The 24,875-nt window shown below is 41.7% G+C and overlaps 1 protein-coding gene across 1 annotated transcript; it reads left to right on the top strand.

The window, feature by feature from the left end:
• Positions 1–1,513: 1,513 nt before the first annotated feature.
• Positions 1,514–21,436, top strand: angpt2b (angiopoietin 2b). The gene is made up of 9 exons (XM_034124195.1): positions 1,514–2,375; positions 7,919–8,074; positions 8,768–8,889; positions 10,960–11,192; positions 11,555–11,679; positions 14,651–14,752; positions 17,637–17,803; positions 20,414–20,544; positions 20,771–21,436. The coding sequence occupies exons 1-9, from the start codon at positions 2,055–2,057 to the stop codon at positions 20,929–20,931; spliced, it is 1,518 nt and encodes a 505-aa protein (XP_033980086.1). The 5' UTR covers positions 1,514–2,054; the 3' UTR covers positions 20,932–21,436.
• The last annotated feature ends 3,439 nt before the right edge of the window (positions 21,437–24,875 follow it).

Below are 24,875 nucleotides of genomic sequence, written 5' to 3' on the forward strand. Positions count from 1 at the left end.
ATCGCTAGAATTTGAAAATACACAACCGGAGAAAATCTGCCACTTCCTCACAGAGCCCCTCCTCCAACACACACGAACGCGCACATGACCAAGGAGGGCACGAGATAAGTTTGTGCCCCGATGGAAGGCTGACAGGCAGGTAGGCCATCCAGTTATTTTAGCCGGGCCGGCTAAAATGATTGGTCGTGCTTTTTACAGTACTACTGTACGGCTTCCACAGATGACATTTTTTAATGGATTTTTTGTCAAAGCACTTAAGATATTCATTGCTATCGGGATGTTAAGAGCATTCCATGGAATATAACAAAAAGTGTATCTCGAGCCGGTTTCTCAAACTTACCTACCCCACCTTTAAGTCTTAAAGACATTAACCTTGAGCTGAAATGTTGAATTGCGTAGAAATAGTTGTTTATGTTCCTGGTGGTTTTGTGAAGTGATTTGGTCATGAGTCAATTCATTCTACAAGGGCTGTGCATTTCTGAAGTGATGTCATTTTTGTGGATTGTCACAAAAAAGGGTTGTGCATTAAAAAAATAACAGCTTATTGTATGTAGATGCATCATCTTTATATAATATAGGAGAAACGCAACAGTGTGAAGGATCTGACAATGATTCAGCAAGTATTGAAATAACAAAAAGCAACAGCAGGAGGTTAATGCTAACGTTATTTTCATATTGACTAGAAAATAAACTTCACAGCAAGAGGGTTCCTTTCAAATGTTGAATTGTTATAATTGAGGGCGTAACAGTTGAAAGATGACACCATAGGCTGTAAAAAGGGGGGTGTATAATACATGCGAATCACATACCTCGGATGTCATTGTGAAACATTACGTTTCAGATGTTAACTTAAAACCTATTCTTCAGTATACAATAGCTACAGTATAACTTTGATTATATGAACAAGGCGATTTCAAATGTCAACCTAACCAAAATACATAAGGTAAAAACATTAGCGATGTGGACACAGACAAAGCAGAGTAAACAGGCCGTGTTAGTTCAGCCAGCAACAAGAGGAAGAGACCGAGCAACACGGCAGCCTGTGTGAAAAAAGAAGAGCCAAGATCTCTTCCAAAATAAAGCTGCGATTCAACCCACTCTCAGACTGAAACAAAAACAATATCAACTTTGGGGACATTGCAACAAAAGAAGCAACAGATGTCAGAGCATGTCACCGTCTGAGGGTAAAATCAGAGGGAAAGAGATAGAGAGAAAGGAAAAAGATGAAGAAAGAGAGTGGGGGGGAACAGAAAGTTGTCAGAGAAGGTTTCTACTTCTTGTGGTGAGCCGTGTGTTTGTGTAGCGTGCTCTTCTAACCCCCGCAAACAGGAGTACCGTAAGAGGGAGGGAGAAAGTGAAAAAGGGAAGGGTGGTTGAGTGATTATGTGCTGAGGAGGTGTGTGTGTGTGTGTGTGTGTGTGTGTGTGTGTGTGTGTGTGTGTGTGTGTGTGTGTGTGTGTGTGTGTGTGTGTGTGTGTGTGGAAGTACAGCACTCTCTCTCTCTCTCTCTCTCTCTCTACTTTAAGAGCTTTACCACTTCAGCCAACATCCTGAAGCGGGCCGCTCTCCACTCCGACCCCTCCTCTCCACGGCAGACCAACACATGGGCTCATGCAGCTTGGAAAGAACGCAGTCAGAAAAGTCACGTTTTCAGAAGAGAGATAAATGGTGAGAGGGAAACCTGCTGTTGGTTTCCTGGACTGGATGGTTGGAGTTGCAATAGGAAGCAATCTCCTTTTCCTGTGTGTGAGTTTTCTGTCCGCTCTGACGAGGAACAGCAAGAGCAGAAAGTGGGCTGAAGAAGAACTTCTGGATGCAACAGTAAGGAGGAGGACCAGCCAACAGAGAGGAAAACAGTGGGAGACAGGAACAGCAGGAGTTGGACTGAGAAGACAAGACAGAGTCCGAGTCTTGAGGGACGTTTAAAGAGATGACGGCAAGAAGATATAGGAGATATTAAGGATAAAACAAGCAGCTCACCTGACTCACTTTCTGCTCTACTAGCGTCCTTCCTCCCCTGTCCTCCCTCCTTCCCCCTTCCCCTCTCCCCTGACATGGGCCGCCTGCTGGCCCTGACCCTCGCCTACCTGGCCCACCTGCTGGCCGCCGCCGCCATCGGCTCAGAACGCCAACAGCATCACGTGCAGCACGGCCGCTGCAGCTACACCTTCATCCTCCCCGAGGTGCAGCACTGCCAACCCTTAAAGGACTTCCAGGTCACCAACACCCTCCAGAGGGACTCCCCGCCCGAGGCAGAGCCTGAAACGAGCCAATCCAGGCCAGGTAAGGCCCAAAGGGAGAGGCCTTCCTTACAGGAGAGGAAGCTGGAACATCTAGAGAGTGCCATGGAGAATAACACGCAGTGGCTGCAGAAGGTAAGGTCTCTGAAGGGTTGACAAAGACAACTACTTTCTCCTTCCATGAACTTACTCTCCCTCTTTGCTGTTAAACTGTTATGTCCTCCTCTTCACATGTCACGTTTTAACTGTCAATGGAAATGCTGGAGAAAGCATTTGTCCAAACCACCTCATAACATCTGTTGACAAGCTCTCATTGTTGATAAGTTCAGCGCTTAGGACTTCCTGATTGATGCTGTGTGCATGTCCGGCTCAATGTCTGTGCCTGGTGTACTGTACAAGTGTGTATTTAAGACTACGGGGATCCCTGTTGCATGTGAGGAGAAAGACAGGATGAAATATGTTTGCTAATATCAGGCAGTGCCAAATATGTATCACACAGTTTGTGTTTCTAAATGATTATCAACCCCCCACAGGCAACAAGCACTCAGTCACTTCCCCTTTTGACACATTTTTGTATCCCGATTGTAAGCCAAAGTTGGCTGGAAACTGTGTACCAAACTCATAAAAATAAGTTTCTCAGTGTAAAAAAAAAGTGTTTATCTGCTGGAGACACATTTCAGCACTGCCGTCGGCCTTTTCAGTTACATTTAGCTGGGATTATGACCGACTAAAATGAAGTGATGCGATTAAAAGTGGCTTCACAATAGTGTTTTCATTGCTAGGGTCATCGGGGCATAGTGTCAGCGTTGGGCCATTGTCTCGGACAGACTGACTGACACGCCACTACTCTCCACCCGTCTCTCTATTCTTGTCTGCTTCACCCACACTATATTTATGGTATACACTAATCCTGAGGCCAATTATAAGTGTTTGTGTGGAGTGTTTAGATTGGCTGGCTGAAAGTAAACATGTTGATTATATTTCAGGATTTATAAATGGGGTGTTATGACTGCCAGAGCTCTTCCTGTGCTTCTGTCACTCCCAACTCTCACTCACCATAGGATTGTCTCCAGTGTTCCTGCATTTCTTTTCCAAAGTCAACATTTTTTTGACACTATTCCTCTCTATGCATCCATCCTATTCATCTCCTTTACTTCTATCTGGACTCTTTTTCTCCTCTGGGATGACAACTGTGTCCCATCTCACACATTGAATTGGCAACCACAAGATCTTAAACTCCATCTCGCTCGTAGCTCTCTCACGGACACCCAGAAACACACACACACACACACATACTCCATTCCCCAGTGTGCACTCTGTCTGATGCTCGGTCTATGAAAGGGAGATGGGAAGCATCAACACCGCATGGGGCCACACTATGAGTGAGGAAGAACTAGTGAAAGAGTGCACACTCTCTCCCTTGTGCGCACACTATATTATTAATGCGTACCGTCTGCAAAGCATCACATGTTGTACTCATCTTGGGCATATTCTGCGCAGCATGTTCACTCCCTTCCCACTAGAGCAGTGCTTTAAGTGGCCATGAAGGACACCAAGTTTTAATCCCCAGCCCCCACTCTTTGGTCAAAGCTCTGCTGACACATACCTTGCTCTGTGGCCAAACTTCCTCAACTTGGTCTGGAATGAACACAAAGATCCAACCTTTCAACAAGTAACCCCCACCAGGCCGAAGAGATGCATAAACGATCGCACTGTAGGTGGGATGTCCTCATAAACACAGCACGACCCTAGAGAGCCTCTTTTAGACTTGCACGAGGGTTTTAACTGACTCCTGACCCCCAGGTGGGAAAGCCCTTTCAGCACCTTGTGGAGCTCATTAAGCCTATCTGCATACATTTGAGGTGAAATTAGCTAAACGCATGGGGAAGAGCTCCAGGCAACTGTGTGTCGGTGTAAGCTCTCACTCAACGCTCCCCTGGGATGATATGACCCTTTCTGTGAGCCTTCAACCCAAACCCCTTGAAAGAAAACACACAGCCACACACACAAACCCAGCAGCTCACACAAACCAATGCAGCATGTTCCACAGAGGAATCTTCAAGCCGCTGAGTGCAACAGGACGGTATTAATGTTCCAGATTCCTTCTTTGGTGTTTCCAAGATGAAGCTATTGTTTGTTTTTCTTTTGTTCTAACCCCCAATGCATCCCCACATCTAGTCCCATTGGCTTTCTTCTGCCCTGAGGAATTGGAAAAAAAAGAATGTGAGCGTGCTTTTGTTAGTGCTTTTAAGAGCCTGCTGGATTATGCTAATGCTGAATTATTGCATTGGGATCAAGGTGGCTAGGCTACCCTCAGGTGACCCCATTTCCTAGCACAGTAATATTTCATTAAGTAAGTATGTCACCCACATTACTCACATTATCCATTGGTCTCATTAGTTTACATTTCTTTAAACATAAACCATTTTTCTCCATCTTGAACCTCCGACTTATCTTTAAAGGCCAGTTCATCTAAATTAGAAAAAACATGTATTTCTTATCTCTAGTGGTATCTTGGCATGAGAGAGTTTTGTTGTATGGCCAAAGTTTTCCGGTATCTGGATCTAATATGACAGCGGGGGGGAATGGAATTTATTTGCACCGCTATGCTAATGTGTCTGTAATTCTATACAGTGCTTTGAGCTAAACTTTAATGTCCAGATTCTAAAATGCTGATGCTTAATAGGCATAACTTTCATCATGCTCACCATCTTAATTTGCAATCTGAACATGATAGCATTATCAAATGTAAAGGCATTAACTAGAAGCCATGAATATCTGCACGTACAGTACAGTGCTGTAGCTCTTGAGATATTACACTTGGACCTGCTGGTGGCACGAGATAAACAGGCAGGGAAAAGCCATAGGATTCATGTGAGGATAATGAATGTATGCACAAAATGTCTGTTCCCGGCTACTCTTACATTTTAATAATACCACAGCTATCTGCATGGTTAGAAACCAGGAGAAGTAAACGACACAATATATTTATATATCATTTTGGTGACTCTTAAGGCCCAGAATGCACACAGTAATCAAGTTACCGTTTTTAAGGTAACACACACATGGCTGTTCTTCAGTCATAGATTCTGATCATTGTTATTTCCTAGAACACCATGCATATATGTATCATTCTCTTCTGGTATACTCACTGTGACAAAATGTGTCTATTGGCTTAACACAGGGGTCTGCAACCTTTTTGACCAAAAGAGCCATTTTGCCCCCTTTTCCACAAATGTCTTTTGTCTGGAGCCGCAAAACATATTTGATAGCTTGATCGCTTATAACATTGTATATACTGTTACATCATAGACAACTACAGTTGTTTTGCATTTATTATGTATTACATTATAGAAAACTGTTTACCTCTAATAATAAACAAAGAACTCTTATAAGGAGAATTAAAAAAAATACAAAGGCCTACTTTAAAATAAATTAAACACAGCACTTGGGGAGTCCTCTGCACATTTGAAGAAAATGAATATAATTAAAATGGGCCCACTTTGAAATAAATAAAACATATAGCTGCACCCTAAAAAGAGTTAACTTTTCCCCTTTAAACTGTGGGTTTTTCTCCGGAAGTTTTTCCTTGTACGATGTGAGGGTCTAAGGACAGAGGGTGTCGTTTTTTCTCATACTGATATTCTGAACAAACTGTGCTGTTGTATTAGCTGTACAATGTCTTTACTGTAGGGTATTTTTACTATTTGTACAGCACTTTGGCTCGACCAAAAATCGTTTATAAATGTGCTATATAAATAAAACTTGATTTGATTAACTGATTGAATTATGACTGAAGATCGTCAGCTGTCTTCCTCTTCCGTGTTTTCCTCCCATACGTAAAGGTTGCAGCACCTTTGACAACTTCTCTCCACATATCAAACATCCCGGTAAGCCAGCATCGTTTGCTGTGAAAGCAGATATCTCTAACCACGCAGAATTAAACCCTCTGTGTTCCTCCGATACTTTTATTTTCTTTGATGTATCCATAGTTCGCTCATCGAGCCGGGGGTCAGGTTATTCGCCTGCAAGAAAAGGCGCTGGTGCGGGACCGTAGCAGGATGTGACGCATATTTGAGATGACCTAATTAAAACCGTTTTTTTTAATTTTTGTATGTGTCACAGTATCACCTCAAAATACAAGATACGAAACATTTTCAACCGTGCAACAACATTTAAATAGTCCTACAAATACTTTTATTTTATTTCCTTCTTATTTTTGTCTAAGCTCAAGGGAGCCAGAGCAGAGGGCTTAAAGAGCCGCGGGTTGCCGACCCCTGGCTTAACAATTAAAATATCAACTCATATCATTTGCTCAGCAATGATCACTAGTCCCTCCTAGAGGCAATTAGATGCTAGAGTACATCCCAAATGTGTATCTGGCTGCATAGTGCAACATCTGGCATAACTGCAATTAATGCAACTGGCAGTGGACGATGGAGAGTATAAAGACCTCTGAATTGAGCTCAATCACACAAGGGCTTTGAAAGGGACACTTTGGACAGACGGATGATAGCGGCTTCAAAACATGAGGCTGTTAATGATGAAGAGATCTTTGATTCTTCTTTTGAAATTGACTCTAATCCGCTTGGAAATCTCTTCAAAACCTTCTTATGGAAAGATTCTTTCTACTGTCTCAGTTGTCCTTAAGTAGCAAAATGTGAGGGATTGGATTTACAGAACAAGACAGAGGAAGTATGAGAGAGTTTAAAGAAAGAGGGAGTTCGTGAGAGAAATCCAAACAAGAAAGACCAAGTAAGAGAAAGGAGAGAGAAATATTATTAGCAGGAAAACAATTTAATTGCAGTTATTTCTGTATTTGCTCACTTGGATCAGTATTGTTGCACTGCATAATATATTGAAAAAATCCCTCCTGTGGTAATGTATAATTATAATCCAATTTCTCTCTGAAATGTAAATCTGCTTGGGAAAAAACCCCAAAACAATCATAGTCTCATTTGAATTCATTTCGATTTTTTTAATAGCCACTCATTATCTCAATAGTATTGAATGCTTTCTCCTTTGAGTCTTAATTGTCCAGTCATGGTTTAACGAGTTAAGTCTGATATTTTCTCCCCACAAAAGAGTCATAAATATTAATGTTCTTCGGTTCGATATTATACTCTGCTTTACTGCAAGGCACAGGCCATTGCTTGTTAAACGCCAAACAAAGTTTCATCGTTCATAGCAGCGAAAGCCATATTTGTCTTACAGATGCCGTTTGCTCAAACATTAATAAGAAACTCTATTTATTGGAGCAAGACTGATGGTATCCTATTTTTACCCTTTCTCCAACTTATGAGGGGTATGAACATCTATTCTCTGTCTGACTTAGTGATTGACTACAGAGTGTGGGCGACTATCCCTGAAGTCCTGCACACGAGTACATCTATGGTGAATATCATTACTCGGTTTTTTTGATGGTATTTGCCTGAGGTAGCCCTGCAGATGGATAGATGGTTGGCGAGACACTGCCCTGAAGGTACTCTATTCCACGACTGCATCACAGCACCTGAAAAGATTGAGGTGAAAAAGACCTCTTTAAGGTTGCTTCTTTCAGAATGCATCAAGCTGTCAGTGATCATATTACCTCCTAAAATATGATTATCACCTCAATGAAACTAGAGGATCAGACATGCTGTATAATATTCTCAAAGTCTGCCTTTTTCTCCGTACAGCTGGAGAACTTCATCCAGGAGAATGTGCGCTCTGGGATGGAGGAAATGAAAAGAACTGCGGTACACACACAGACAGCTGCCATGCTGGAAATGGGAACCAATCTTCTCAGCCAATCAGCGGAGCAGACCCGCAAACTGACAGACGTTGAGACCCAGGTGAGACCATCAGGAAGCGTTTGAGTGAGGCCGAGGCCACTTGTCTGCAGCCAATCCAATTTGACAACCGTGGGGGTCACACCCATGCAAACACGAATGATGTCACTTCAGAAACACGTGGAGAATAGCTAATTAAATGTAAATCCGATATAACCCTCTGAGAAGCCATGCCGGAATGTGGAGGCGACCGCTTTAAAGCAGCTGGTATTTGGTTCTACCGGCTCTGATTGACACAATGAGTTGAGCTCGGCGTCTGACAACAAGCCAATTAAAACATAAAACTCAGCAGCACAACACAGATGTGTCTTCAATCATGCCACAGAGCTGTTATTACAGATTGAGCTGTTCTGTTCCTAATGCTTTCTTTTACTCTTATCAAAGTTGATATGAATCTGCAACCTGAACAAATATCTAAGCTGCTTTGTTCCAAGTTTTTGTTTCATCTGAAACTTCAAAAACATGTCACAGGTGCATGTGAGATCATTCTTGCACACGTTTTAATTAAAAGATCAAAGAACCGGGCATTACGAGCCTTGTGTTGTGCTGCGCGACAATGTTTATCCCAGAGGGGGCTTTTTATGAATTCAGCTGTTGGGCAGTCTTCACGAACCCCCCCCTCCTTCAATCGTATCCATTCTTGAATACTGCCCATAATATGATAATTATAATTCTTCTTCTTTTATCAATCCATAGGTGTTAAATCAGACTAGTCGCGTGGAGATCCAGCTGCTTGAGTACTCGCTCTTCACTAACCGGCTGGAGAAACATATTCTCCTTCAGACTCAGGAGATCTCACGCCTCAGTGATAAAAACAGGTGAGCAAATACCCTCAGAGTTTATCCAGGCATGTATACTTTTAAGTTCTGCACGACTTAGCTTTTTTCCTGTTTAGGCGATTCATATTCAGATCCATTACTTTAAGTGGTATTTCACAAGGCCCTTATTTTCTCAATTTGGACATCACAAGGTCATGTTTTCACTCATTTCTGCGGTCATATTTGCTTTCCACTTCCCAGAAAATCACCTATCTGTCAAGATCTGTTCTGACCATAATGTTTTTTTCCTCATATGTTCTGTTTGTGTGGCGTTGGTAACTGTAGGTGGCACCATTTTCTTTGCTCTTGGAGATCTTTTCTTAAGGGAAGAAAATATATAGGGTTGCAAAATATAAAGCGCGTATTATAATGTATATACATATTGGTTATTTTCATGCAACAACAGGAAAATGTGCCCATGTTGAATGATTCTGAAAAGCAGGGCACTCAATGATAATGTATTGTGAATGGGCCAGCATGTGTTTGACAGTGAGTATATGGTACGTTAAGAGGGGTTTCCCATTCTTCTCTTTAGGAACAAAAAGTGAAGTTAGGGCCATCAGAGGTTAAGGACAGGCTGCTCGGCGGTTTGGAAGAGAGTGGTTGTTTTCTCTCTTTGCATTTGATTGTTTATCATTCCGTCTATCCGTACCAAGTGTGAGCGGGAGATCACAGCGCCCCGGCTCCAACACCTGTTACAAATCTGCTGGGGCTCGGCCCTGCTCTGCCCTTTTGACCCTCGCCCCTTCAAGTCAGTGACACGGCTCTGACATGCAAATAAATGAATACATCTTCACCAGGGTAAACTCTGTGATGGGAGTCATGACATTAGAAGGCTCATAGCCAATTTGCAGCCAGGCAGCTGTGGAATAAAAGTGAACCGCTGTGGGGGGTTATTGCTGCTGATGCTTGAGGGCATGGAGCCAGTTTTTGAACTGCTGCCAACTAAAAAGAGCACAGAGACATATTTGTTTTCATAGGTATTACATGTCAAATACTATTGGCAGGAAGTTTAACATTTTGCAGAGAGAGGATAAGAGCAGTCTAATAGCAATATACTGTATATTACAATCAAAATAAATAGCACAAGATCATAATCATAACAATCTAATTGTCCAGGAAGCAATGTGATCCAAAATACCATGTTTGTTCTTTCAAACTCTCTTACTGTTTTAACATTTATGTGCTGGTTTACCGCCACGCTCAACACTACAACGTAGCTCAAAATACACATAATGGAGAACCATTTGTTAGCTGGCTTTGCCACTTTTTATGAGTTCCCCCACAAAGCAAATATGAAATGAGAGCGATGTTAAAAATGATTTGGATTGATACAGCTTTCCTTCCAGGCCGCATTCGGTGTCGGTGCTTAGTGGGAGATTAAGGATACACGTTGAGTGCGGTGGCTCCGTGTGCACAGCGCTGAAACGTAGCTTGTTCAATCTGGGTGGTTAGATTGTTTCAATAAATAACTGCTGCACAGTCGTCGTCAGTCAAAGCCATAAAGATCAGGCTGCAGCGATTTATGATCTTCATTTGGAGGTGGGGGTGTGGCACTTGTGCAGAGAGACAAACACACGTAGACACACACAGTCAGAGTGTTGCTTCATGGCTGTGATCGAGAGGCTTAGCCAACAGCCAACCATCTGTGGATGCTGCTGCAGTACAGGTGTTGATATGATGTTAACCCGATGAGACTGCTGCGCTGATGTCTATTCGTCATCATCATGTAAATGTGCAAGTTTGTTCAACCAATTCATATTAAAAAGTATTTGTTCCTTGAAATGGCGATCCAAAGGGTTGTGCAATGTCACTAGACCTCCAATTAGCAGTTAGCTCAAATTCAGTTTTGTACTAAATTCAGCCACTTTGAAAAAAAGTGGCAAAGTGTAAACAGACCGGCGGGTCCTTGGTTAATGCAGAAACACATGGATGGCTACATAAACTTTAGGCCTCAGTAAAAGTGGAACTATCCGGCATTTTATTGAAAAGTGTATTTTTTGTTCCTTTTTCATATTGCTTGGTTTTATATCGATGTTAAGGTGTTTTTACGTTTTGTCTCTTTGGTAGTTTTCTGGAACAGAGGCTCTTGGCGCTGGAGGCTCGGTACGGGAGGGAGCTGCAGGGCTTGCAGAGCGAAAAGCAGCAGCTTCAGGAGCTTCTGGAGAGGCAGAGTGGACTGGTCAGTCAGCTGCAGGGTGAACTGAGCAGCTCCACGCTCAACAGCAGCTCACTTCAGAGGCAGCAGGCCGTGCTCACAGACACTGTGCAGCAGCTGCTGGCCATGGTCAACCACTGCAATGGTGAGACTCTGGGGCTCTCTTTGTAAGAGCAGGATGTACTGCCAACATCTGTAATAACAAACAAAAGAGGTGCAAAAGATACTGACTAATAGTATGAATAAACACTGGTGTATTTTAGGCAAACAAGAGATCTACACTATTTCAATTGATAAGCATGGGATTTGGCTACAAAAGTAATATTTGACATGAACAAATAACGCCTAGAACAGCTTGAAAATCAAATCCCAGACACATGCATGAACCACCGACATTAGACTAAAGCCAGAGTTTAATGTTACAAGAGAACTCACATATGGGGTTGGGATTTGTGTTCAAAGCCCATAAGGTTGCCATCTGTAAATAAATGCCTTCATGTTTTCCAGAAATCTCCAATACTCCCAAGGAGGAGCTGCTTAGTTTCAGGGACTGCGCTGAGATCCTGCGGTCTGGAGTAACAGAGAGTGGAATATACAGCATACGCCTCGCTAACTCCACACAGACTGTCAAGGTACTGAGGCTCTAAAGGTCATTTACCTTTCCTTGCAAACATCCTCTAACTGACTGTGACAAGAACGTTTTTCTTTTAGACATTTTACCCATTTGTTGTTCAGTATTTAGCGCTGTGATCCTGTTTTGTTGCCCGGTCTGAGTGTTGAAAAGCTCTCGCAGACTGCATAATGACATTCAAAGGGCTTATCATTACGTTTCTGCCCACAGTAAACACTGGATGGACAAACTAGCCTGATGTAATGGTAATTTGCAGGGTCTTTTGGGAGAGGGGTTGATGGAAATACAGTACCATGCTGGGTAACAGAGAGCTAAAATAATAAGCAACAGAAGCACTGTGCCCTGCAGGCTTCATGGTGTGTGCTGCTGAATGCAAAGTCAAAAAAGCTTAGAGGTACCTCGGCTGACCTGAAATAGCTAGCCATTGCTAACTCAACCAAAGCATGCAGCAGCAGGCTATCCTCTGTTTAAATCCCAGCTAGCTATGGCTACGATCTTATCTACGTTCTGTTATTCATGACTTTCACTCTAGTTTGCTAGTTGGCACCATCTCTTACAGCCTCTGTTTTCCCCTGTTCTTCCTTTTCATTTCCTGTGGGTAAGGCAGCCAGGTGTTAGGCGCTGGTGCCATGTGTTTCCTGCCAACTGGGGCCAATGTACGTTTCCACTGATGCGAGTTAGTTCTTCCCAAATCATTGCTGCTTTCAAACTATGCCATCTTATTCTTATGTGGATGGCAATCTGGGTGGCTGCGTACAACTGGGGCATACAGTATACAAATTACCCTATTTTTTTAAGCGGAGAGCGGGCCTCCACAGTTGGACAAGAGATAAAAAGTGTGGAATTCAGATTTGGCTTTGAGACACTGTGATCCATCTATGTAACTTTTAATCACCAAGGTTGTAAATAGTAATGGTGTTTACAAACCACATCATTAATAGCTTGGAACAGCTTCTCTCATAACTTTGTTGTGCATGTTTTTAAAAACACCATATGCACAGGACTCTTAGCATTAACCGCGTTAGGGCTTCTTTCTCAACACAGATTGTGAATTACACTATTGTGTCCCCTGAAAGCCCCTTTGAATAATCACCACAACATAATCTTTGTATTAAATCATAATACCGCTTAAATTGTCTGGATATTAACATTTTATTCAAATAGATTTGGACTTAAACGACTCCTTGCTGCTTAATAATAAAGGAATTTGGAGATTTAAATGTGTATCTGGGCTGAAAAACAATAAAATCATCACATTAGGGACATAGCACAAAAATAATCTATTTCAAAAATCTGTTGTTGTATTCAGTGAGATGCTTTTAAGGCCAGAACATCGGCTTTATATTCCAGAGGATAATCACAGCATATTGCCAGTCTGCTCTTTTTTCAGAGGTAAAAGACCAGAGTGCCTTTTAACCTTGTATTAGCTTTCCTATTCTGGGAAAGTGCTGGAAACTCTCATTTCATTTTTTAGCAGAAAATAGCCAGTTGTCGAAAAAGAGAGAGCCCTTGGGATGCTGTCCACATACCAGCATCCAAACAGCCAGACTGTGAGGACTGATAGGTCAGGGTGGTATGGTGAGCAGCATTAAAAAAAAAACTGGCAAACTCTGTAATTAACCACATTGCAGGTTGTTTACGTTGTGTCAGAAATGTCACGACAGTATCTGCAATTTCAGGTGCCAACATTGCATAGAGATGCAAATAAGGTGCCTAAGAAAACTGTCAAAGCCCTGCAGCCTTGAGGTATGCACACTGAATGTACTTTAACAAGAGTTAGCACATTGAGAAGGATCTAATCTTACCACCCACGGGAGAAATTCACCATTCATTCAATCACGATTCCTAAGGGAAGCTGGAATATGTCCAGTCGAACACCTTGAATTTGTAAAACAAGTCCCTTAACAAGTCTACATTTCAAATGCTGTCACCAGACGAATGAGTGTAATCCATTCCTGTTTGTTCTCCCAAACATATCTACATATGGCAGAATGTGCAGCCAAGTAAGAAAGAAAACAGTGTGTGTAACTAAAAACGCAGATGCCTCTTCCTCAACCCCCACTCGAGGGGATGAGAGGCTGATATGTTGTTTTTCCTTCCCACCTGGGTCGTATCATTGCGTGACACCCTGAAATGTTGGGTCCCCCCACTCGCCCAATTCCTGAGGACTCCAAGGCATACTTCAAACAGCAGAAAGACTAGAGTGCATTTTATGTTTTAATGCAATTTCTTGCCACTTTTTCTCATGTAAACCACTCCAGAACTAATCTCAGTTTATTGACATAAACACTCAAGTAGACATCAAGGAGAAATAGTTGAAACAGAAAAAGCTTTCATAGTAAAATATTTTCAAACGTGGTAATATATGAATCCCAAATGGTATTTTGTTATTTATATTAGACCTTCATTTACGGATTATTATCATGTTAAACCGTTGCTTTAATATTTGATAAATGGACACATTTCAAGCTTACGTAAAGTATTAGTTTCAAACAAAGTAAACCTCTGTCCGTCTTTGAATAAAAATGGTTAAAAGCGGCATGAATTAATGTTGTTATATTAATCAAATATCAAAGGATCATGCGTTGTGAAAGGGGTTATTCATGGTGATGAAGGGTGAATAGAATTTCTCCTATTTAACTAATTTTGTTTTACGGCCCACAAAATGTTTGTTTCGGTTCAGTCTCATCAAGTTTGTGTCCTAAAAAAACACTTTATGGACCCACAATACACCTCGGGCTCAGCACCCAACACCTGTAAGGGACTAGCTGGTTAACACAGATGCTACCAGCTAGCATTAGATGCTAAAGAGCCAGAGTTTTCTCTCAACAGCTGTCGAAACATGGAATTGCAGGTGGCTTGAAACACAACTCCAATTGAGTTAATATAATAATAAGACACATTCTTCGGCTAAGTTGATTGTACAACCTAAACCCAAAAGGGCTTTTTATGATTTGCCTTTATTTGAACAGGTGTTCTGTGACATGAAGACCAGAGGCGGCGGGTGGACGGTGCTACAGCATCGGAGGAACGGCTCCGTAAACTTCCATCGTGGGTGGAGAGATTACAAAATGGTGAGTCCAGTAGAGTTATGGTCAGAGTGCATCAATATCATTATGGGTAGCATGGATCAGCACTGTGGGACTGGACAGGAGGTTCCAATAATCGTCTGTGGGTGATTTGGCACGGCGAGGCGTGGGATACCGGCGAGCCTGTGATCCCGGGCGACCTGCGGTTGTTGTATTTGGCCGGCCTTGTGTTCCCCCCGTGTTATTGCACCTGTTCTCGTTCCCGCTCCCTGTCAAACTCCCACATCGCCAAATACACATGCTTATGCACAAACACACATGCATGTCATGCTGTCAAATGACCAACGTAGCACATACTCTGGATAGAGTGAAATCATAAACAAGAGCCGACAACGTTGTTACAGCTCTCTAGCTAAATCAAGCATGTTTCAACACCTCTGGCTTTAGTCTTTTTCGGGCTGATTGAGATAATCCTTTTCCCCATCACAAAGTATACTCAATAGATTCAATATGTTGTTGCACAATATAGAAAAACATATATGCTTTGAAGCCTTAGTACTGTTTAATTAGACACAGAACACAACAGTGAGGCTGGTTTTAAGGATTGAGCCAAGACGTATTACTTGCCACTCGTGCCAGCAAATCAACTGCCAGATTTGAACTAGAATCCAGAGAGGACTGTGACTGCAACCAGAAGGAGAGACAAAAAATAACTCTTTCAAGAACAATATTTTTACAAGTGCATGATAAATATTTGTGTCCAGTTGGGGCGTGGGAGCACAGGGGCCCTGAAGATGGCAGATAACGTATGTACTGAAATGCTTCCCCGCCTCGGCCCCATGTCCTCGGAGACCGTGGTGTGTGTTGATCAATTGTTGCTTCCAGGCCTTGCTGTTCAAATGAGAAATGCTCCGAGGCGCTCACTATGTATTCACTCTTACTAAACACCATAAACAGTCTGACAGCTGGAGAAAGTGACTTAGAAATCAGGAGAAAGTGTACTTTCGTCAGACTGAACAAAGAATTCTTAATATCTGCAAATGTAGGGTTTATTTGACGCTTTTGCCTTGAAAACGTGATTAGTCTTAATGGTTACATGCTTATTGAGTCATTAAGCCTAATCACACGGTGAATCCACCTCTCACATTTGCTTGCGTCAGTCAAAAGAAGACACTTTTACCTGATATGTGAGATTCATTAGCAAAAGCCACATTTCTTGCCACCTCTTAAGCCGTCTCTTTGAATAGAATGCTGCTTTTTATTATCGTTTCCCTCGAGTGGCGGCATCTGTTCCCGCGGTGAAAACATTTCTGTCAAAGCCTTCTCACCCGCGTGGCTCACTGTATCTGTTTTCATTTAACGCTGCGGCGAAATCATGTTCCTATTACTGTGCCTTCAACCTGTTGACATTATTTAAACATTGACACGCTGCTCAGAGTTAAGGCTATGACACTTCTCTTTCATATATCGGTTTCTTTATAACCCGCCTCCGTATGCATGCATAAATGGTTGATACATTAATAGGAGAAGCTATCAGAATTGCTTCAATGCTCATCCCTGAACTCTGCTACAGGAATGAACACCATTGCTGAATAGATGTTTAGATGATGGTGGTAGAGTGCGTTCCATCATATAAGAAGAAAATCTACCATAGAAATATTTCAGGCGAGGGGAATGTGGGAGGACGTAACTGACATACAATAAAGATTTCTATGGATTCATATCCCCTATTACTTACTACAACATAACGTTAACATAGTGCAAGAAACCTAGGACTTGAAATAAAACACAATTTATTTAAAAAACGAAAAATCTGAAATTATACAAATGAAAAGATGGTGGGGTATTCTAGTCGAGTTCAAAGTTAATCTCTATTTCACATTCAGGGATAGAACTGTAACTTCTACCTGTATCAGCAAGATGACCTACATGAGTCTATTTTAATCATCCTGTTAACAAGTGACATGTGGAATTATAATTGCTATGTATATGCTATGCTATCTTATAGTGTTGGTGACAAGTTGCTGTTAAGTGTCATCAGATCATTAAAACCTTAAGATATCAGATACAATCAAAAATAGATCCTTTTAACAGCTTTCTGTCTCTTGGATGTGCGACCAAAGTATATGTGAGATAAGGTTAGAATTCATTTTAATATCACATGCTGATGAAACAAACTTCTGTACAGCAATATGAATTTCAGATACGCACGGTCACGCAAGGGCATTTTTAAATATACAAAGCTTCTCCAAAAACGTTGATATGTGAAAAAAAAACCTATGTGCCAGTGTATGTAGATAACTGTGGTGTACTTTTTCTCTAGTTTGGCTTACTCACAAAAACAGGAAAATAAAGAAAGGGGCCTTTTAACAGCAGTGAGAGGATTAGTTTTTTTGGGGTGGAGAATTGGGCACAGAGAGGTTGCAGGGTTTTGTTGATCGAGAAAGTGAAAAGTGTTTATTCACCAAATAAGACATCTATCGAAGCATCTGTAATTGTTTGGTTTCACGTTCCTGTATTTCCAAGTAGCATACCATAACATTCTAGTATTTCCTATGTCCTGCACTATTCATTCTCCATCAGTAATCATTTAGTGTTGTTTCACATGAACGAAAATAGAAAACGCGTGTTCATGTCCCAGCTTTGCAGTTCAAACTAAAAGTGGATGCGGCAACAACGTCATTGCTTTTAAGTGTTCCAGACACAATTTGAGCTTTGATAGGATATTAAGGGAAATTAAAGTCTCAATCGACCGTACCGTTGCTTTGGGAGTGGAGTATTTCTCAGTGGACTGTCTCAAGTCATCAAAGTGATACATTTTACTTCTTAAATTGAGGTCTATTTTCATATTAGCTCCAAAAACACTTGGCAGGATGCTGGTAAAATCCCCCCCTTTGTTTGAATATTTTCTTCTTTGTGTCTAATCCAGGGCTTTGGAGAGCCGTCTGGGGAACACTGGCTGGGGAATGATATCATCCACACGCTGACCAGCTCCCAGGAATACAGTCTGCACGTCCAGCTGAAAGACAGAGAGGGGAACGAAGCTTTCTCAAATTACGATCGCTTCCACATAGATGGAGAGGACAACAACTACAGGTAATACGCTTTGAAATCCTTACTGAACATCCAGATTCCATTCTGGCTTGTATTCGTGCCATGCTCTGATTACAAATTCACTTTTAATAATCAAACCATGCAATTGTGAAACAGCTGATGACAACCTGCTCCTAAAACACTACTCAGGTCTCCAATTAAATGATTTTACTTTGTCAGAAATCAGACATAAATGGGGCTATAATGAAGGTTCAGTAAATTGTTCTATTAAGAGTTTCTATTGCGTGTGGCGTAATTGCAATGCAGCATTCATGTGTTCCCCTCTGGGTGTAGGACTCTTAAAAATAGCGACAGATTAGAAACCGTTATCAACTGTTCAAACTCTTCTTTATTTTCTCTCCACTTTGTTACCCGAGCACTGAAGTTAAAGAACCACTTGGACCGTTTTTAAGAATGTCAATCAAAATGATGAGCTCAGAGGAGGGCACACAGAGACACTTTTGTCTGTCTCCATTTTTCCTCTGCCATCACGTTGCCCCTGAAAATCCCCGAGGGGAGCCACCTCCACTGGAGTATAACAGTAACGCTTGGCAATACCTGCCCCCCCCCGTCAGGAGCTGACAACTCAAAGCAAGCTCCTCAGTAACCCTGCAATCACTAACAAGATGATGTGTGGGCTTAAGCCTTGCAAAACAGACAGAACTCAAACAAAACGTAAACAGTTCCGTTTAGATTTCATAGTAATTCCCAGGCATTGTCCCTTGTTTTGTAGAGAGATTGACGCTGTGAGAGATGAAAAATCATAATCATATGTGGGAGTATGCTTTCCAACATCCCTAATAGTGCAGCAAATTGCATTTGCCTTCAGTTTGTTCCACATAATTAGCGCAATGAAACGGAATGTTTCACAATTCTGCTGCAGGCTACTCTGTGTGGGGCGAAGCACCTGAATGAATATAATCACCTCTGTAGCCTGCTACCTCTGAGATCATGTTTTCTGTAACTAGTTCAATATGCACCAGCTTTACTAGCATGCTCGAGACCCTGGCTTCGTCTGTGGGTTTATATTAAAACTCCCAAGCTGAGGCTGTGAAGCTAGTCAGCCAAAGCAATCCTCCTCAGCTGCATCCAGCGCGTTCCCTAGAGCAATATTGAGGTCTTCACCTAGAACTCAGCAACATTATTCATACATTAATCATCAGCATGACAGACCGCTTTCCCCTTTCAAGTAGCCAAAAACAGCCAGTCTTAGAGTTACACCGAGGGTGAGTATTCCTTTGAATGTAACAGTATATTGGTCATTACAGGATACAATAACAAATTGAAAAGACAGTCACCTTGAAAAGGATTAGCGTGTGGTTTGCGGTTTTGGTGGAATAGCTGAACTAATGCATCTGGAAGTCATGGTTAATGTAAAACTTTTGCAGAGTATAAATAGCTGGCACGTTCAACAGCCATCCAATAGGCTTTCCTGTAGCCTGTGGTTGCAATCCTGTCTAATTTGATAGTTTTACATTTTCTCCACATCACCGATTCATCGTAAAGGGAAAAGTTAACTCATCTAACAAAAATATCCCCTCGCTTCAACTCGGCCTCTCTGCAATTCCATCATTTTTCTCGTCCCAAGCACGGCCATTTCCAACTCCCCTCTTGCTGCGCCTCATGATGCGATGCCCTGCCCTGTGAACTTACAAATTCAAGAGGAGGCTTCTTCATTTAGTCATCACAGACAGCGTGCCCCGGGCTACAGAGGGGGGGGGGTCACATAACTCAGGGGAAAGTCTGGTTCTAACGAGACAGAATGACAGGGCAGAGGAGAGGCCAGACAGCAGGACTGACCTCCTCATCCAACCCTCTCCAAACCAGTCCTGACACACACACGCAGAAACACACACACACTCCATTGCTCGGGCCGCTGCATGAAAATAATTGAGGGAATCAATTTAACTTGCACAGAGATTTGTTTCAGACGGTTGGTGTTGTTTCACAAAGCACAGCATGGAGGAGGAATAATGAGAAGTTATTTAAGTGACTTTTTGTATTGATGTTTGCCAACAATGGAAAGCTAGGGGAGATGGTACCTTGTGTTAAAAAGTGTTGCACACATACTAAACAGGTTGTGATCACCTACAGTGGTTTGAAGAGGTTGTTCTTTCATTATGTGTTCTTTAATTGTTCATCTTTGATAAGATGTGTACAGGCTTTTCTTGTTTTGTTCATTCTGCAGCCACAGCTCTACACATACTTTAAATGACAAGGTGGTGGGGAAAAAGAGATGAGCCCTGGGTGTTGCCCTACTTAAGATGCTGTCTTCCTTGCCAAAATAAAATCATAATGTCAGGTTTGCCCAGAGGCTTTCAAAAGTTAGAGAAAAGAGTGTCAAATTAAAAGTGAATTTCAAACTCTCTTAAACAGCAACTCAAACCAAAGAAAGCAGGACTCCCTATTATACTTCTCTGGTGTCAAGTCGCATTAAGGAATCATAGACGTTATTGTGCGGTGTAAACTTGACCAAAATATTATGAAATGATTTTCTTTTTTGGGCCGTGTCCACTCCACTGCCAAGGAGCTTCCAAACACAGCTTTAAATAATCAATACAAGTGCCTCTGGCTGTGCTTTTCCCTCAAATGATTTGCTCTTCCAAAATGCAGCCTTCACGCCGAGGGCTTCAGTGGCACAGCGGGTCGGACCAGCAGCCTCACCCACACCGGCACCCCGTTCAGCACCAAGGACAGAGACAATGACCGCTGCACCTGCAAGTGCTCCCAGCTGGCGTCCGGAGGTACCCTCAACTGCTTCATCTTAATCTGTCTCTCCTTACAACACTTCTTGTTAAACATTTCTATCCACCCCCTTGTAAATGTCCCAAAGAGCATTTCATTTTCCCTCAGCGCCAATATAAAGTTACTGCTCGACTACATTTGGGTTTTTCATTTCATGAGCTCAAATGTAATTAATTCAGACTTTTTTTCCTTGAACTCTGTGCCACTTTCTCTCTCTCTCCTCAGGTTGGTGGTTCGAGGCGTGCGGTCCGTCCAACCTGAATGGCATTTATTACCCAAGCTCCTCCAGTGTGGTTCGCTACAACGGCATTAAGTGGTACTATTGGAAAGGTCCAAATCTGATGACTACCATGACAACCATGATGGTGCGCCCAGCAAACTTCTGACAGACGTGGCGTTTGCAGGATGCAGATAAATGAAGTGAATGTTGCCTCCGATGAATAAAAAGAAAAATATCCAGGAAATTGTATTTTTGGGAGGAAATTTGACTCGGACTGTTGGTGGTTTCAGCTTCTGGACATCTTGAAAAGAGGCTCTAAGCTTTTGTCTTGGGCAATGTGCGGACTCTGAGCATATGACTGGTTATAATGAATTCATTACAGATACATTCAACCAACTATTTTTATTCACAAGGTTTCCAAGGCTATATTTCAATAGGGATTGTGCAGCTGAGTGAGGAAGAGGAAATTATGTTTGCTATAAATAGGAAAAACATTTGCAGTTAATTATGATCAGTTATAAAATGAAATGAACAATTAATCGAAAAATCTTTAGAGACACTTTAACACATATCTATTTTTATATTTTCAAGTATGAAAACCTTTGTTGTGTGTTTGTCTGTTTGCTGTTAACAACTGCAATAAATCAAGACCAAACCGTGTATATACTATACAATATACTCTTCTGTAATGTTTTATTCTGGCACTAAATGCTTTATTAATTGGAGTCTTTGTACTTGTGATGTAATATTAAATTATAATGCCCCTATTCAATCCACAGAACTGTATTCTAGTCACATTATAAGACTGTCAGTGCTTGTTGAAAACTGCAGTTCAGCCATGCACAATAACGTATGATAACCTACATTACAGTGCCTTTAATGGTTTATCACTGTCAATAAAACAACACCATAAAGAACAACAACAATATCATGCTTTGCCCTTTGCTGCCTCCTCCAAAGGGGCTTACAGAATATAATATCTCCAAATATGTCCTGGCACACCTCTCATAAAACTTTATTTGTGAGGGATTTCACTCATAAAAGCACATTATGCACTTTCACTGGTGGGGTTTACTTTCCAAAATGAAAGATTGCAATGGGATCAAAGCTGAACATTTACTTACAATAAAAATCATGTGTAATCGTTGGTGCCTATAATCCACAGTGCCAGGAGCTTGTTGCCATGTAAGCTACATACACTTCAACAAGTCCCGCATGCTGGACTCAGGAAGTCAAGATGCCGGCCATTGATCTGATGAATCATCCAATAACACTGGTCCCTGTGGTGCCCATTAGAAAGCAGATGGGGTTCTCCTCGTACTAACTTTGACCTGAATGTCCCGGAGAACGCTGGGGACGGCAGTTGACTGAAACACAACACACGTCGCCTGTCTCTGTCTGCAACGACTGCTAATTGTTCTGCGTCATTCTCTAAAATACAGACAGACATTACACTCACACATTTCATCTGCTTTGCTTAATGCAGTCTCCAAGTGTGATTCATGGACTGCAGAAATGAGACATTGAGCATGATGAAGTCAGGGGTGCTTAAGAAGGAAACTTAAAAAATAAGGAGATCTTTTTTAACAAATAAATTGCTTGAATAAATAACTTTTCTGTGTGTGTCTTCACTGAATCTGAAGGGCTTAGTAACGCCTAACTGCCTTTGATTTAATACTCGGAAAGGAAATATGCAGGAGCTGCTGAAGACAGTAAAACCACTCAAAGGGATAACAGCCCTGCTACTGTGCCTGACCATAGCTCAAATGTGAGCGGCTATAAATATATGATGCAATCATGCTAGAATCTGGGAGGAAACTACCACTATCATGACGAGGGGATGCAGTGCCAGCAGATATGGATGTTCAAAGCAAAGGTCGTGACTGTAGACCTGACCCACGTAACGTGCTGTACAAGCAGAACCACACACAAACATGCCCCACTCGCATGCAGTGACCCCATCGCTAAACAAGTTTATTACGACCTCCAACGGCTGGACAGGCGATAGATCACAGCGGGGGAGGCCGGGGGTGAATCCATCACAGAGACTTTAATAAAGACCACTTGATTTGGCCTGCTGGCTCAACAGATGAAATGGTTGTGTTCAGGTCCAGTGAAGCAGACCGGAGTCTGGGCCGCATTGCTTCTCTACTTGTCGCAGTCCCTGTTTATTAGACGGGTTATTGTTGTTATGGGCAGAGGGACACAGAGATACAGTAGTCACTTTAGAACTGTGTTATTGTGGTGTCAATATGTATGACAGTCTGTTGTTGTATCAGGTTTCAGAGGTGGAATTAGGTTTATACAAATGAAGATTGTCTTAAGTTACAACTAGAGATTTTACTTTCATCTCTATTAGCTCTAAGCGCACAGTGTAAACAGGTTTACAATCTAATAATGAAGCTTTTAGTGGCAAGTCCATCACTACTGACCCATTGCTGGGAAAAGCAATGCTTAATCCCACAAGATGAGTAGTTTCTTTACTGCAATGGCTCAATTGAAATAGGAGGCCACAGAATTTGTATGTGACTATACATAACCCTATTTCAACCAACGGTTAAATATGATTTAATTAACTGCAACTTTAAAATAACTGTTTAAATGTTTCTACTGATGGTGTGAAGAAGATCAAAACAACTCTCATGTAATATAAATACGTAGGGTAACTAGATAGACAATGAGCCTGAGCCCTACGCAGTTAATATAAGATAAAACTCACCGTTTGTGAATTGGGATTACTGTTGGATCATTCGTTCAGAGGTTCAGGGCATTACACCTTCAGAAAAACAGAGCGTACTCTGTGCAGCCTTAAGAGACAGAGCACCCATCCCTGTGAATGTGTGATGAACAGCTAAAATCATACATTGACATAGATTAGAGCCCCAACAGGTCGGCGTTGGGTGTCTTAATACAGGAGGCGGTCTCTCTTGGGTTGCTCCAATGAGTTTCAGTGAATAAAAGTGTAAGAAGTGTGCACGTGCTTCTGACTGTGTCGCTCTCAGGGTGAACTCAAGAACACGGGAGAAAGCTGGCAAATGAGTATTGAAAAAGTTTCAGAATTCATCATCAGATCTTCTCATCACAAGAAGATTACTATTCAATAATAGTGTGTGTGTGTTTAGGTTAAAGAGACAGTTAAGAGATGCAGTAGTTTGGGGCATGATTTGACTGTTTGACTGAGTCAGAAACTAATATAAATCTTAAAACAGACTTTTCTGAACGATTATTACGCTACCTTGGTTCAACTGTTGAGTGTCTAAGACAGGGGTGTCAAACTCAATTTCATCGTGGGCCACATTAGCATTATGGTTACACTCAAAGGGCCGGTTGTAACTATATAAATATACAGTACCAGTCAAAAGTTTGGACACACCTTCTCATTCGAAGGTTTTTATTTATTTTAATAATTTTCTACATTGTAGATGAATACAAAAATAACGATAGAAGAACACATATGGAATTATCTAGTAAAGAAAAAATTGTTAAAAAATCCAGAATATGATTTATATTTTTAGATTGTTCAAATTAGCCCCCTTTTGCCTTGATGACAGCTTTGCACACTCTTGGCTTCTCAATATAAATATACATATGTAAATATATAATATATATTAAATAATGTATTATATTACATTATTGCCTCTGCATTGGATTATTATCAGTTCTCGTAATAACTTCATAAATAACTACGTCTGAAAGCAGAAGTCTAGGGCAAATAATTGAAAGCAAATATTCAACAATTACACCAATTGTATTGTATATAATATTCTTTGCAAGCTCTTGCGGGCCACATAAAATGAGGTCGCAGGCCGGATTTGGCCCACGGGCCTTGAGTTTGACACCCCTGGTCTAAGAGAACAAATAACATTTCCAGTAGAAATCCAACAATTGAGCGAATTTAAGCAAGTCACTATAGGGGGATGAGGGTGCGCGGAGGCTTACAGTCTCTCCAACTCTCAGACTTTGAAGAGCCCTGCTCTCGTGGGTTTGCATGTATCATCGAACATGTTGACCCGCTGTGTATTCTAACTGATGTGTAAGCGTAAGCTGGGCAGTGTCTGCTCCGCGGGTGCTTTAAACCTCGCATGAGGATTTATCATAGAACCCAGCTAG

The sequence above is a fragment of the Trematomus bernacchii genome, unplaced genomic scaffold (assembly GCF_902827165.1).
Source record: "Trematomus bernacchii unplaced genomic scaffold, fTreBer1.1, whole genome shotgun sequence".
NCBI classification, from domain to species: domain Eukaryota; kingdom Metazoa; phylum Chordata; class Actinopteri; order Perciformes; family Nototheniidae; genus Trematomus; species Trematomus bernacchii.

Excerpts from the sequence above, each read along its gene's own strand:
- angpt2b (XM_034124195.1), top strand. The coding sequence starts at position 2,055 with ATGGGCCGCCTGCTGGCCCTGACCCTCGCCTACCTGGCCCACCTGCTG. Across the intron at positions 2,376-7,918 it reads ACACGCAGTGGCTGCAGAAG|CTGGAGAACTTCATCCAGGA; the intron begins GTAAGGTCTCTG and ends TTCTCCGTACAG. Across the intron at positions 14,753-17,636 it reads GGTGGAGAGATTACAAAATG|GGCTTTGGAGAGCCGTCTGG; the intron begins GTGAGTCCAGTA and ends TGTCTAATCCAG.